This window comes from Oryzias melastigma, linkage group LG4 (assembly GCF_002922805.2).
Source record: "Oryzias melastigma strain HK-1 linkage group LG4, ASM292280v2, whole genome shotgun sequence".
NCBI classification, from domain to species: Eukaryota; Metazoa; Chordata; class Actinopteri; order Beloniformes; family Adrianichthyidae; genus Oryzias; species Oryzias melastigma.
Window position 1 is genome coordinate 13728002 of NC_050515.1, and position 16039 is coordinate 13744040.

A 16039-nucleotide genomic window follows, 5' to 3' on the forward strand; every position below is an offset into this window, starting at 1 on the left:
GAGATCTAAAAAAAAAAAACATTTCTAAAGGAGACCTAATTTAGTTTAGTTATAAAAAAATCTGTTATCACAAAACTAGACATTTAAATTGAGCAAAAGTGAAATTAAAAAAATAGTTTACAACTTAAATTAGTTTGCAGAGTTAATATTAAATATTACAAACACAAAAAATTTAAATGTTGCTCAAAAATACAGGTTTGCTTTAAAAGTCAAATCTGCTCACAGATTTGATTGATTGATAATTGTTTTTTTAAAACCAAGCTTCATACACTTAACTTCAATATGGAATATCTGTTAAAACTGAATATTATTGGTATGAGATAAAAATTATGTCTGAACTACTAATGTTGGATATAGTATTTAAAACTCTGATGTCCATAGAATAATTCATTTTTAGCTAAAAAAGAATGAAAGCATTCCCCTTGCTCATCCATGCTGTTTAGTACAATGATGCTAAATTAATCAAAAAGATAAAAAACAGAAAAAAATGGCTCAACCAGTTGCTTGATCTAAACAACATCCACAAAAGAACACCAAAACCAGACATACATTGCGATATTTCGGTTTCCAAATGTGATTCTGTATTCTTGAACTTTGATTGTGTTTTTGAATGTGTGTTTTTCCTGATTACCTCCTGTTCGATATGGATGGGTAGCTTTCAATTTCCTAAAGTGTCTACATTTTTGCATTGCAGTTCACTGAAATCAACATACTTTCAGTAGACACAGCTGGATAGTAAAAGTGCAAAAACTACAGCTGTCTAAAGTGAATGCTGTTTTTTATTTTCCGGAAGTGGTTATTTATTTGACCACTAGGGGGTGCCAAATATCAAATAAACAGAAACTTGAACAAATCCAAAGAACACCTCAAAAGCACAATTCTCTGCACGCACCCTGTACGGCTGCTCTCACAGCAAACTTTATTTATTTTGGAAAAAAAAAAGAAAATGTAAATAGGTCTACATTTTGTATGTTTTAACAAAATAGTTACAGTCAAGGAATGAATGTGCTTCTTACCTTAAGCAGAGCCAGGGCAACATTGAAAATGATGTTCAGTCCCTAAGAAGAAGAAAAAAAGATTTAAAAATGGGTACATGAACAAAAAAAAAAGAAATGTTTTATTTTTAATTATTAAACTGACCATATGTTGCCCTTGGAAGTTGATTGAATTATTTTTAATACAACTGCTTGGGATTAGTCAGTCATTTCAGGTCTCTCCAAATATGTTGCCTCATTCAGCTTCAGGCTCAGGCTGGTCCATTTAAGCATTTCCCTCAAACATTTCTACATCTCTAAAAAACTGTTTTCTGTCAAGCCACAGCACCATAATAAACCCTGAGCAAAGGACTAAGAGAAAAGCCGTCTATCTCTGACCTCAAAGCCTTCGTTTCTTCAAACATCCCGCCCTATTCCTCTTTGTTTGTTTATATCACTGGTGTAGTCACTTATTTGTCCCTCTCTCTGTTTTATAACAGATGCTGCTGTGTTTTTGTGTTTCCATCTCTTTCTCGCCCTCGCTGACCTGAACTGCTTAACGCAGATGGCGGCTCTTACTGTAGAGTGGTTCTGAGTTCTTTTTATATACAGTCAGGCATTGAGTTAACAATGTTAATAGTTTTAGAGAATTAAAAAAAAATCTGTTGATATTCTGTAATTTCTTTGTTGTAAAAATGCCAAAAATATCCTGAATTAGAACTTCATTAGTACTGAATAATTCATTTATAAAGTTAGATTATGATACAAGTTCATTATGAAATCTTGATTGTTAAAAATAGGTGTTAACTGGATGAACATATTTAGAGATTTTAAAATGAGAACAACAAACTCAAGTCAAATTGTTAAAAAAAATCTCAGATCATTGAAGTAAATTCCAGTATCACTGAAATAAATCTAACCTAAACTAAAATAATCTCCAGTCCTGAGAGTCATTGGATAAATATTATATCATTAGAAGCCAATGTTTGCTTTAATACAGTGGGTGAACCACAACTAAACTCATAACTGTAGAAATGGTTTATAACCAAAAAATTCAAGTACAAAAAAAATAAAGAAATAAAATAAAGTGAAAAATAAATAAATAATAAAAAGATTAACTAGTTTACCAAATTAGATCCAAAAACTACTTTACTGAAATAGATGAATATTTGAATTCATGCCAAACATACAACTTCTATAAAACCAAAAATACCAAATCAACTTCTAATGTTTTAACTTTACCTTTAATTTCTGCTAAAACCCATTTATTTTCCCTAAAACAATGCTTATAAAAATATGTTCTTGGCTTTATTGTATGTATGATTAATACACGGTAAGAAGAAACTGCATTCTTTAGTAATTGTACTATATGGAATATTTAAATGGGCCAAGTTCTCCCTACACTAATTGATTTATACTTGTGGAAATGTGATTTTCATTGTTTTTCAAAAACAAAAGAAGACTCTTAGAGAAATAAAATGGAAAGCTGAGGCAGTTCTGCAAGGGAATACCCCCTTCCCTTGGTCTCTGGGACAACCAGTTCACATGGCAACACGGAGCTAAAAATATCAGGACAGCTCTAAAAATACCAGGAGAAATTGAAAAGAGGAGGTGGGTGTGTGTGCATGGTTGTTCTCTGCCTCCACACACCTAACCTCGCAGACCTGAAGATGGTGCTGCCGTGCCGAGACACGACAGGGAGACAGAGTCTTCGTCTTGAGGTGAATGTGCATTCAAACTCAGTGAAACATAACAAACATGCATGGTGGTGAGGAATCAGCATGAATGTGTCTGCACTAGGAAAGTAGGTAAAAAAAATTCTGCATAAAAGTGGGTCAAAGCGTGCACAATCCACCGAAGAAGCTCAACAAAGATAAAATATGCTTTGTCTTCTTAGACTGGATGGAACAGCAAAGACTTATAAATCCTTACAACAACTAGATTCAACATTTTTTATGAAAGAAGAGGTTCAAAATTTAGACTGATGGTGAATATACAGGAATGTGCAAATATTTTAACAAAAAATGCGGTAAAGGAAGAATGCTTTCAAAAATGGAGAATCTCATTTTTCATGAACATCAAAACAGACATTTGAATCCAATCAAGATTTGTTTTGACCACCCTTTACCTTCAAAGCAGCATCACTGTTTCTAAGCTAATGGTTTCTTGAAGGAACTGGTAGGTTGTTTCAAACTAATCTCAGATCATCTGTGGATGGATGCTTTCTCGCACCCTTCCGTCTCTTCATCTCATCCCAGATACTCTTGATGATGTGGAAATCAGACCACGCCATCACTTCTAGTCCTTCTTGCTGTTCTTTGTTTTATATTACTTTGTTTGTTTAGGGTCGTTGGAGAATAAGCATGGAGCCAACCAGACGCCTCCCTGATGGTACTGGAAGATGGTATCTATCTGTATTTCTAAGCATTGAGAACACCATTAATCTCAATCAAATCCCCAACTCCATTTGTAGAAATGCAGCTCCAAACAGTTAAGGAACCTCCATCAATATTCCCTGCTGCCTACAGACACTCAACACATAAACATCCAAATATTTAAGATTGTGACTCATTAGTCCACAGCATCTTCTCCCATTTTCTGCACCCTTCCTGCAAACTTTAGTTGCTTTGTTTCCACTTCAGAGGTTGGGATTTTTGGATGCAACTCTTCCATGAAAGCCACTTCTGACTAGACTTCTCTGGACATTAGGGGGGTGTACCGGAGTCCCATTGGTTGCTGTCAGTTCTGAGGTGATGGCACAGCTGGATATCTTTGGATTGTGAAGGGCATTGAGCTCGATGTGTCTTTCATCTGAAGCTTTGAGGTTCCTTGGCAGATGACTGCATCTACAATCCTTAACGTTGGCCTATTCTTTGTTCTTCTTCAAAAGGACTTGAACCACATGTATAAAAACCTGTCTGCTGTGAAATCTTTGTCTAGAATGGACCTTGCTGATGCAGGAGAATAATCGTCTATCTTGTTGCTGTGCTCAGTCTCACCATGACATGAAACTATTTTTCACAACCTCACCTTGGTAGTGAAGTTAGGCTGTTCCGCACTCCATTTGAAACCTCCTCCACAGCTGTCTGTTCATTTACAACCTCCATGTGACATTGATGATCATTAAAAACTGTTTAGTATAATTGATTAATAACACACCTAAATCCTAATCCTTCAAAAACCACAACTTTGTACAAATCTAACTTTAAGAATTGATACTGGTTTGAAGGTATAAGTGTGAACACCAAATATTGATTAAGTTTAGTTTTTTTTCTTAATTTCTTTCAATTTTGTAATTTTATTTATTCATAGTTCTGAATAAAAAAATAGTTATTTTTTTTTACATACTTTTTCACAATTCTGTAATTAATAAAACATAGAAGAGATGAAATAAAACAACAAAATAAATGCTGTGTTTAGAAAAACACAGAAGAAACCTGATTGTGGAGTAAAATCTAGAGTGGTTTATATATACTAATACGGCCCATATAGGGAAGGGTAGTAACATTTTGTTGTCATTCTAATCATACAACTCATTGAGTAAGAAAGACCAGAGAGACTTTTAACTGTTTTGCCACGGGGAAATATGAAGACGAAAAAAAGAGGAAAAACTGAAAGAGAGCAGAGCGGGAGGAAGAAGCACCAAGCATTTGACTTTGGAAGATTTGGCAAAAAATGTTTACTAAGAAATGAGAAAATCAACCATTAAGACTGTAAATAAAAAAATGATGCATTATTCACACCGGATTAGTCGACACCGGGACCTGGAGCGATTTAAAAATATCCCCGGACATCAGCTCTTGTTCAACGCGACTAATGTGACTCACTGAGATATCTCCGATTTATGGGGTCTCCATGGAAACCAAAGCTTAGTCAGCTTAACAGAGAGCTACAACAAGCTATTTCGGTTTATTAATTTTAATTATAATGTCCAAACAAAAACATCTGTAGCTCTGATATACTTGTTTTCCAGAATTTAAGCTGAAGAAGTTACTTTAGTGTATGTTTTCTGTAAATGCATAACTAAAACTATATTTTAACAACTAAAAAGATCAAATATGGATTAATACATTTAACCTCAATACTTTACAAAAGCACCTTTGTAGTTCTTCATCACTTAAATAAAATATTTTCTTTTTTATCAATTGATTTTAAAAACTGTTTCTGTCTTTTCTAACCAATTTTAAAAAATGAAAAAAAAATGCTTCTTCAGTGTTAAAGTAATTTATGTTAATACTTCAAAAACCTTCTGTATGCTGTTCAGTATTTTATGGCCATAAGGGGTTTTGGTCTCTTCACTAAGTTTGACATTTTTCTACAAATGTGTGCATTAGGAGTGTGTTAATATTCATGAAGGAGCACTCAACATGCAGGCGCTGCACTCATCGCTGATTTGCTGATCTCCAAAATGTCATTTTTATCAGTTCAGACTAACACGGCGTTCTGTGATAAACCCTGTTAGATCTACATGTTTTAAAGCTTGACTGGAGATCATGAGGAATAAGTAATATGACATTAACTGATAGTGGCAGCTTAATCTTTTACAATATTGTTCCTAATATCTAAGACTTAAGGGAAATGTTGGTCATTTAACAACCTGTTCTCTGTCAAATTTCTTGATTTCGGCGGCCTGAGTGGCGCTACGAGGCGAGCTTGACGCGGCATGTCAACCAGTAAACTAAAAGTAAAGTTGATTTATAGAAGTAAAAAGAGCATACTTTCAGTGTTGCACAAACACACATAACGTCCACTGATTAAGTGTCATCGTTATACATGATTAAAAGTCCCCATGAGACCAAGAGAATCGATAACTGATTGCAGAAAGCTGCACCATGGTAGCATAGAGTAAGCACTTTTTACTTGTGGTCACTACCAGCGAGTGAGAAATTTACTTCCAACACTCCTCAGTCATTTCACACCAGCAGTCTCCTCCCTTTTCCCTGCTACTCCTTTTCTTTCCTCTGACCTTGTATTTTTTTTTCCCTCTTTCTTATTCCAGATGGTTGACCTTCCCATAATTGGACTCTTTACAATGTGAATCAAATCCCTCTCACAGTTCTCCCTCAATAATACAGAACATCGACTTTACCTCACAGAGCAGAAGATCAGTGATGTGGAAAACCATGCAGAGGGGGAACTTGGCGGTGAAGAGGGTGAGGAACCATTGGGAGGCATACATGTGAGCCTCCAGGTTTAGCGCCTGGAAGTGGGCCCAAAGGTCGGGAAGTTGTTCCTGGGAGAATGGAACGTAAAACGGAGGTAGGAAGAGGAGAAGACAGAGACAAATCTAAGTGAGATGGATTCTATGAAAGACTTTCGTAAACTGATATTCAGCCACACTCAAAACAGTAAAAAAAAAAAAAAAAAACAGGTAAAAAGGTCATACTTCAAAAGCATTTCAAATCAAAGATAATTAAAGTAAAAGGTTCTTTTATTAACACTCTTTTGTTCTACTGGCACTGACTTTACATAAGAAACCAGTGATTACAACATTAAAATGCAACAATATAGAAAAACGAAGGTTCATAACAAGTCTAAACAATTATGAGAACTGAACTTTGAAATAATGAAAATAGTCCTTATAACACACTAAAAAAAAAAACAAAAACAAAAAAAACGGGTTTTATACAGCCAACCCAAAATAAAGAGGAAACATGTAGTATTTTTCCAGTTTTTACAAACCTTTACCAGTTTTTGCTATATGACACCAGTGGGATCAGACAAGCGTGTTCATGTTTCCAGCATAAATCTATGATTCTCATTGTCTGATTATGTCTTCAATAAAAGTAGTAATAGCAACTGTGGACTCCCTATAAGATCCAGCAGTTAGAAAATGATTGTATAATTAAGAAAAGTATTTCAGATTTGGTTTTAGCTCTTAAGTGTTGTCCTCTTTGTTATAGAACAGATAAGTTGTGTGCCCTGATATTCACTGTCTGCACTGAATCGTTTGTCTGTATATATTTATTACTAACCTGCATTAATCTTTCCAACTGGAAGAACTTGCAATGAAGATCCTCAAAGTTGTTCTTGTAAAGCGAGCGGAGACCGTATTCATACATGATTTTGACCAACACAGAGAACGCCTGCTCCTCAGGCATCTGAAATCACATGGGTACAACTTAAAATGCATTCACAAACTGTGAGGAAATAACATCCAATCAAACATTAAGAGATCTCTCTATCAACTGAAAATATTTGTGTTTTTGTGACTTCAAAGTCAAAACTGTTTTAAATGAATGAGGGTAAAAGCATGAGAGAAAAGTTTCTCCTGTTGCACATAATAGGGGGAGACAATATTAAAGTGACAGAGTGTTTGCTAAAAGGTATTCCAAAGGTAAATCTGAGCCCCAATTAATATTCTTGACATCTACTCTAAAGCGTCTCCCTTTTTTTCTTCCTCCATAACCCATCTGCCTCCCCCTGATTCGGTGTAACCTCTACTTTTATTGTTGCTGTCCCCTTTATCTCTCCTTCTCCATTTTCTTTTTACTACTTTTTCCTCTGCAACACATTTTGTTTCCCTTCATCAAAGTCTTGGCTCTTGCTCACAACCTCCCTCTGACCTCTGCTCGCCTTTTTCAACTCCAAGTTGGGCTTCGACCAAATGGCCACCATTTTGGTTTTTTCACAACCAACTAACCATCATTGCTTTAAGATCAAGATATTGTAATATTTCAGATTGTTATTGTTTAAAACTTACAAACCCTATTTTTGCATTTACCACGGTGGACATCTGAATTAAAAGTGTGAGAATATGATGTTGACATTTATGAAAATATTGTAAACTCTTGTTTCTATTATTTTCTATTTACACATAATGGAGTAAATGGAGTGATGAAGTAAACAGCTTAGTGTATAAGAGAAACAGAATAAATCATTAATAACTGAATTCAGATTTCATACATTAAAATGACTGCAGTTCATATTAAGGACATATTAAAATGTACAAGGCAAAGATCTGATTATCTCATATCTCATTTGATCTCCTCTTACAACATGAATTTACGGGAAGTTCAGCGGTTCTGTTTCCACTGTGTTCTCTGCAGCCATATTTCTCATCATTTAAATGTGTTTCTGTTCTTAATCTAAGATTTGATTGCTTTTTGCATCATTTCTGTGTGCTCTGGTCCTCCTCAGGCCGGTCTGGAGAAATGGTTGACTGAGATAAGCGGCAGATGGCAACAGCTCTCATTAATCGCATCACAGCGGCGAATAAAAACCTGCAGTTTGATACTCATTTTTTTATTATAGGAGCTAAAATAGACAGCACATCGGTTTAAACAACTGTGAAATGAAACACAGACACAAGAAAAAACATATAAAGAACATGAATGTGTGATTTAGGGTAAATCATGAGCTCAACATTGACTGTATACATAATGAAAAGGTGGGATGCCCATGGTTACTCACGTGTAGAAGGAGAACAGCTGCAAGAAATGACTGACCCTGGCAATAACCAATTTCTTCATCATAGACAGAGTATGCCTGAAAACAAAAGAAAGAAAAACAAAACAAATATATATAAATATATATTTTAAATCAACAACCATGGAAAAAAAGGTCTGCCAATGGGGTTAAAAAAATTGTCTTGCCAAGAGATATTTTTTTGAGAAACAAAATCCAGTCACTAAGACGTATTTACTTAAATTAAGATTGTTTCACTATTAGAAAACAAGACAAAAACAAGACAATTTTTTAGTAGCAAACATCTTTTGACTTTCTTAAGATTCAGTTTTTGCAGTGAACGAGTCACTTTTCCACTTTATTTTTACATGGTCCATTGAAAGCAAAGGTGCGAGCCATTAACCCACCACAGAACAGCAGGAAGGTCAGGCGTCTAAACCCACTCAGGCAATCTGACATTCAGCTGGTCAGCAGTCCAAACCCCATAGTTAACAGTTATTGTGGTATTAGGTGAAACATTTAAGCCTATGCATCGTCTTAAACTGAGGAAAAAAAGTTGAAAACGAAAAATACCTATTTGTGACATCAGATAAAAACGTCTGCTTAGCAATTAAAAGTAAATGTAAATATTAAAACTATTCTTTATATTTATTGAAAATATATGCAGGAAATATTGAAATAGACCTCGTTGAAGTGAATCAATTAAAAGTATTTAATAATGAAAAATAAAATAAATATAATTTGTTTTCACTTCCATGTTGAGGGAGAAGGCCAAAGCTTACAAATTAAAATGTGTAGTATTCAAGTATTTACTACTGCTTAGTAAACAAGGCAAATATGCTATTTTTTGCTATTTTTATTAACATTAACCACAGACAAACACCAATGTCATTAATTAGGACTAAGGGCAAGTTAAGAAATCACAAACCGACGTGAAAACTGCAGTTTTGGAGCAGAAAGGTCAAGTTTATCACGCAGTGTTTAGTCTGATTAATCCTACAGCGCAGGATTCCACAACACCAGACTTTTCTGCACTGCAGTGATAGAGAGGAGAGATGGCCTGTCGAGCACAAGAGGCCGGGGTGGCTGGGTAATTTAGACAGAAGACTGATGTAGGAGGACAACCTTCAGTTGACCCCACAGAAGAGGTTCTGCTGTGCAAAGTTAGATTATGCCACAAATCATGCTAATGATGAAGCAGACAGATCTTTTTGTGCTGTAAACAAAGTTCCAAGGACAGAATTAAGTGTCAAAGCCATTTTTTAGGCAGTTTATTGTCCTATGTGGGCATTTATATTGCTTTGATCCTTGTAAAGTGTAAAGTAAATTCATCTAAATCGGGTCAAATTGCCCCGGAACATCACATGGAATCGCCTCAACTTGAGAAATAAAGATAACATCAGCAGCCTCGACCTGAAAATCAAATCCAGCTGTCAACTACATAAAGCTCTGTGATGGTTCAGGTCAAATGTTTTCAGCTCTGCTGGCAGGCCGGGTCTGATTAAATCAGCAGTAAACATAAACCTGTCCAACCCCTCCAAGTTGTAATGTTCCCAAAGTGTTGTATATTAAAATAAAGCATTGTTATAAACTTTATTAAAGTTTATACTTGCCTCTGGAACATGATCAAATATTCAAGGATGCCGTACGTGACTCAACAAAAACAAGGTTTCCAAAAACTCCATCACTGGGAGACTTCATTAGTATATAAAGCCCTGCTCAATTTTCCACTAAATCAACTGGAAGGGCACACATGTCCACTGTTTAAGACAGAATGATTAGAATAAAAACACCAGGCAGAATTTCTTGGAGCACACCTGTTATTCTCCGACATTTTCACTCTCTTCAACTCACAGCAATTACTATAAAAACTAGCGTTTTAAAATTGTATCTCCCCTTTTTCGTGTCCCAAAAATGATGTGGACACCCCCCCTCCCAGCTGACATGCTTGATGAAGCGTGGCAATCACACTTCTGTACCTCGACTGGGAGACCAGCGCGCTGACAGATGGATGAGAGAAGGTCCTGGTGGGGGAAATCTAAATTTGTTTACCTGGACAGTAATAGCCTCAGAGGGGGGCCTTTGTGAAAGACATGCATAGTTTCTCAACCTTTAAGGACAGGTCTGCCTTTTTATGAACAGTACATAATGTTAGAGTAAAAATAGAAAATACATACTATTACAAAAACTATAATAACTTAATTTAGGGAGTATATTTAAATTACAGTCTTAAAATGTTGCATGATGCAGCAAAGAGTTTGTAAAATGTTTAAAAATCAAAAGTTCAATGTGCAACACCAACAAACAACCTCATACTAAAGGCAGCAAAACATACAATAAGAGGTCTCAACAAATATTTTCATCTGATCTGATTGTTGTAGCAAAGACTGGAATTTCTTTAAAACGCTGAACAACAATTTTTAGAAACTTTTTTTTTCTATTTTGGATTAGAGTCCAACTCCAGTCATCTTTTGAGCTATTTTCAAAGCCGTGGTCTTCCAACCCCTTAAGGCAAAATGTCACTAATTTGCAACAATACATTAAAGTCCCACTCTAATGAAAATCACATTTTTGGTGTTGTTAACATGTTCTCGTAGCATTTTTCGTATGATGGGAGACATATGCAACCCTTGTGCTATCCTAGGCATGTTTACATTAAAAGTGGACCCCACAAGACAGCGGCATGAACAGTTTTTCAAGGATTTTTTGTCTTCACCAGTGTCCGTGGCAGACATTAAATCCTGTCACCTTTGTCATGGGAGGGATCACACATCTATATAAGGGTGGGGTCATCTGGAGCCCATAAGAGAGCACAAGGGTTAAAATAATAAGATAAAAGCTGAGTTTCTGAGTATTTCTTTATTAAAATCATGATGGATCAGGAGCAGACATCCCATCACGGATTGAAAAAGCTCAGGTTTATGCGATGGGTAGACTACAAGCTCCCTGCTCCACTCCAATTCTGATGCATTTACTTGCAGAAAAATAGATACATTAATGTCTTCGTTTTCCTAATCTGAGCTGCTATCTGGTTCAAAACGGTAAAGCAAGATAGCTCTGGTCTTGATCACAGTTTTTTTTTTTGCTACACTAATGTTAGCTTGGGCTTGTGAGAAGATTTAAGCTAGTGAGAGAAAGTTTAAAAATAGGGAAGATGGGATAATAACTGAGTTTTGAGTTTTGTACAAAAATTGTACATAAATTATCACACATTTGCTAATTTCAGTCTGATACCTCTTTTTGCGTGTGATTCACTTTATCTACTTATGGAAGATTGTTCTTTACTGCTGACGTTGTTTCTTTGTCTGGAGCAAACTGTGAAGCTGATATAATGCAGATACCTGAAGTGACCTGTGCCGACCTACTGTATTGAACTGTGACATTAGTGATAGTAAAACCGGTTTGCGTCTGTTTCTCCCCCAACCCTTTAGAGCCACAAACGTAAATGTAACTAGTGACCGAGAACTTCAGAGTGGAAAGGGATGTTGCGGAGTTTCTTTGTCCGTTTTTTCCTTGCAAGTATTTTCAAGGCTCAAGGTCTTTTATTTGCCATGTATGCAACAACGTAAATTGAAGCATATTGGAATTCTTATGCTGAGCTCTCAGAGTCACTGTTTGGGTTAAAGACTAGAGTACCAGATTAAATAGTTTAGAGATTACGAAATATGTACATCTGAAAAAATGACATTAGAAAGTACAGAAGTACAGAACTAATCCCACTATTGTCTTTCTTGTAGCTGCAGAGACATTTTTCAGGTTGTTTAAATCAAACATTAACATACGATTATTTCCACACCAACATTCCCGCCCTCAACTTAGAGGCAAATTCTGTTGAACTCTTGCTGCTCCTTGGAAAATCTCTTTAAAACAGGTCTTTTGATTTGGGCTAAAAACTGAATAATCATGATTAAAAGACCACTGATAATTCTTTTACAATTGATGTTGGAGTGAGACTTATGGAAAACTTGAACGGAAAAAAATATTGATTAATATTTTTTAATATAATTAGAAAATAAATCAGGCATGAATGGGTTAATTATGATTGTGGTATATTTTGCCAAATTTGGGTAAAAAACTGTCGTTTTCTAGTACATCTTCCCAGTGCATCAGTAGTTCCTTAGAAATATGCCTCTGAATTGTGGGCGGGATTGTAGGGGAGCTTTCTGAAACTGCATTTTTTCATCTGCTCCCGATTCACAACAATTTGAATAAAGAAACATTCAGAAATACAGTTTTGAGAATAATCATCGTCATATATGTCCTCCTCCATCAGAAAAAATGTCAAAATACAATCTCATCGAAGTGCGCCTTAAACTACTCAAAGGGTTCTTTCGGGTGATCAGCAGCAGATTTTAAAGGGTTTTGTACTCTAATCAGAAGACTGAATGGACCACCCAGAGACTGAAACTGATTTTCACTGAAAGACAGAATTAAAGCAGATGACCTTTGCAAGAGAATAAAAAGGTTAGAAATGAAAGGCTGCAGGCAAATTTCTGAGTCCTAGATCTTACATTTCTCCAAAGCCCCAAGACCCAAACAACCTTATCAGCTACAAATCTGCATGGATTTGCATACAAATTAAAGCTGAATCACCACTGACCTACTTGGTCCAGAAAGGTTGGTTAACCTCCCTGACGGGTTTTCCCAGAACACTGACCAAACATGTTCCACCTTTGTGGTGCTACAGAAAAACGGTAGACTTTACAAGTTTAAAGCTAGCCTTCGTTTCAGTGACTAAACTAAATCTCATTGTGTTAAAAATACGTTTTTGTTTTGTTGCGCTGAAAACTTCAATAGTTGGAACATTTTAAATGAGAGCTCGAGTTTTAAGATTACAAACATATAAAGTAGGATAAAAAAAAAAGTTCTGAAGATGAAAGAAAGATAAAATTGTTCACTCTCATCAACATAAAAAAAAAGATACACGGCAGAAACGATTCTGAAGTAATATGCACATCCTAAAGGTTTGAGTCAATGGAACGTAGAGACTAAGTAGAGCACTGTTGACTGGGTGACGTTGCCGAGTCAAACATAACGCTGAGATTCCAAAGACTAGAATTGACTGGAAGAATCGCCCAAATAAATCAATGAAAATACTGATTAGAGGGATCTTTTTTACATGGGAAATTATTTAATTGAATTATTTAATTCATGCTATGGCCACAAATACAACTTCCATTGTGCGATTTTTTTTTAAATTGCTGACGTTATCGTGAATGTAAAAAGGCGGCCGTCATGCATGCAGAATGGCCTGCTTTTTATATACCCCTTTTGGCTACCGGTGGCACTTGACACTGACGGCCGCCGTCCAGAGATATTTAAACATTATCCAGTCAGAAGTGCTGCTGGTTGGCGAGCCGCCCTGTGGCCACCCAATTTCATAATGGCGTCATCCCCACCTGTCGCAGGACTTCCACCACACGACCTCAAAATTTCCCCGGGCAACCGCTGACCTGTCAACTTTGAGAGAAAAATTGTAACTTTTTCTTAAAACCTCCGCACCTGATGTAAAAATGTAACTGACAATGAGCTGCCAGCAGCTGAATTTGCCGAAAGACTTGCACTTAGGTCGCTGTGCGGTGGCATTCTGGGATATGTGATCGTATTCTTATGTGAATTCAAAGATGAGAAAATGGATCCTCATCACTGACTGAAGCAGGTCAAACAGATGGTTAAACAGAAGGTCACTTCAAAAGTCAGTAAACTGATTAGAGGAGTAAGTTGATTTTGTATTATTTAGTTTGGTTAAATAAGTTTTTTTTGGTCAATATAACACATTTTTTCACAGTGAATGTAAATAACTTTGTCTAGTGGTCCAGTGCTTCCATGCTTCAAATTGTGAGCTACAAATCTTTTAAGCAAATGTAAACAGGAATGACTTTTAAAAAAACGTCAAAGTATTCTGTGTATTTAAGATTGTGTCGAGTGCAATTGTAGCATTATAATGAGAATTCTTTTTTGGGGTTTGGGACAGATGGATGACAGTTGGCTTTGTGGGGAAAGGCAACATTCACCAAAGAGCAAACTTAACAATGAGTCATTTCCACACCCGACTCCCAGCCGTCGAGTCAAATCATTCAAATAAAGCACCTATAAAAAACTTATTAGTCTTTGTAACATGAAAGTAAAGATACACTTGAGTACCCTGGCAGCTTATTTTTGAAATAAATATTTGTACATGACCTTAGTCAAGATCTAGTCTCACCTTGCAGATCTTGTACAATGAATCCTGTCCATCTCCATCCGAATCTTTAAAGTAGTCGTGTGCAGGAAAAGTGCGATGGATGTCACGCGTGATGACACCGTCCTGTGCAGAATCCTGCAATTTTCAAGAGAAAAACATGGATTAAAGATGTGACCAAATTACTTATTTGGTTTTACAGAGTGCAAATAAGACGGAAGAGACAACAACTCCTTCCAACAACTCCCTTTCACCTTAAAAAACAGAGCTCAATTGAGTTGGTTTATAGTACATTTTGAAAGACCGATTGAGGGGAAAAAAAGAGAATAAAAAATAAAAATATGCTTCATTTCATTAGTTTTTTGTCAGACAAAAGTGCTGAAAAAATTATGTTACTCCCACATGGATGAAATACTGGGGGTAAGGACATTTGACAAGTTCAAAGACCAAATGAACACAAAAAAAACTTTTAAAAAATCCTTTAACGCCCAAATGCATCCTAAAATGTCATTACAAAGGCTCTAGTTTAAATTTCATTACATCTCTTTCTTTGCATTATTAAAAGTTTTACTATACTAGTGCAATAAAAAATACTAATGCAAAATGAAGACATTTTCTTTAAAAGAAATGAAAAAGAAATGTTAGAAATGCATAATAGTTATCCACAAAAAAAAAAAAAAAAGTTTTTTTGTAAAAACACTTCGACATGTCTTGCCATAAATAGGATCAACTTTATAACGTAAAAGCTGAACAACCAAAGACATTAGCCATTATCTTTATAAAATGATTTTATTAGATCTTTTTATTCTGCTCATAAAACTTTCGGTCATTCTTTGCTTGCTCGGCTGCACAAACAAAATAAATGTTTGTTTAAAAAATGGTGCAGCTCTCAGTTAATGTGGCACCATGTATTGAATCGAATTAAGTAAAATTAAATAATACTAAACTGATCAATGGATGCAGAGATGGATCTTAGGCGTCTGCTGGAGCTCAGCCAAGCTGTGCTCAAAAGCAGGGAAGGAAGACAGTTTTGCAATTTGCTGCGTAAAGATGAAGAACCACACAAATGAATTGGAATCTGATAAATACATTACACGTCATTTCAGTGAGAGGCTACCAAAGGTTTCACCAACCAACATCCACAAAGATCGGTTCAACTTGGATTTGAACCAGGACACCACTGCACAACCTGTTATCATGATTGCCAAAGAGCAAGACATGTTTTTTGTAGCAAATAAAAATCATAGAAAGATGATTAAATTGATAAACTATTGCAAGGATGGGTCACCAGCGTCAAAGATCTCGAAGAAAGAAGGAGAGGAACAAAAACTTTGGAAACAAAAGTATTTAATCAGGGTGCCCAAATCCACAATTATAAAATGGGGTACTCAAAAAAATTTCCCAGAAGTCTCTGCGAAAAACTAGTGTGCATCAATGCTTACTAGATTAGAGAACATAGACCACAATGCAATGCGTT

General features: G+C 35.8%; 1 protein-coding gene across 2 annotated transcripts in view; it reads right to left on the minus strand.

Moving 5' to 3' along the window:
* rabgap1l (RAB GTPase activating protein 1-like) overlaps positions 1 to 16039 on the minus strand; it is an 87820-nt gene that overhangs the window by 19327 nt on the left and 52454 nt on the right. For both annotated transcript variants that reach the window (XM_024278997.2, XM_024278996.2), the window contains exons 14-18: positions 14587 to 14700; positions 8388 to 8462; positions 6950 to 7075; positions 6064 to 6207; positions 1017 to 1058 (exon numbers count right to left, since the gene is read on the minus strand). In XM_024278997.2, coding sequence (XP_024134765.1) covers positions 1017 to 1058; positions 6064 to 6207; positions 6950 to 7075; positions 8388 to 8462; positions 14587 to 14700 — 501 coding nt within the window. The remainder of the gene's footprint in view (positions 1 to 1016; positions 1059 to 6063; positions 6208 to 6949; positions 7076 to 8387; positions 8463 to 14586; positions 14701 to 16039) is intronic.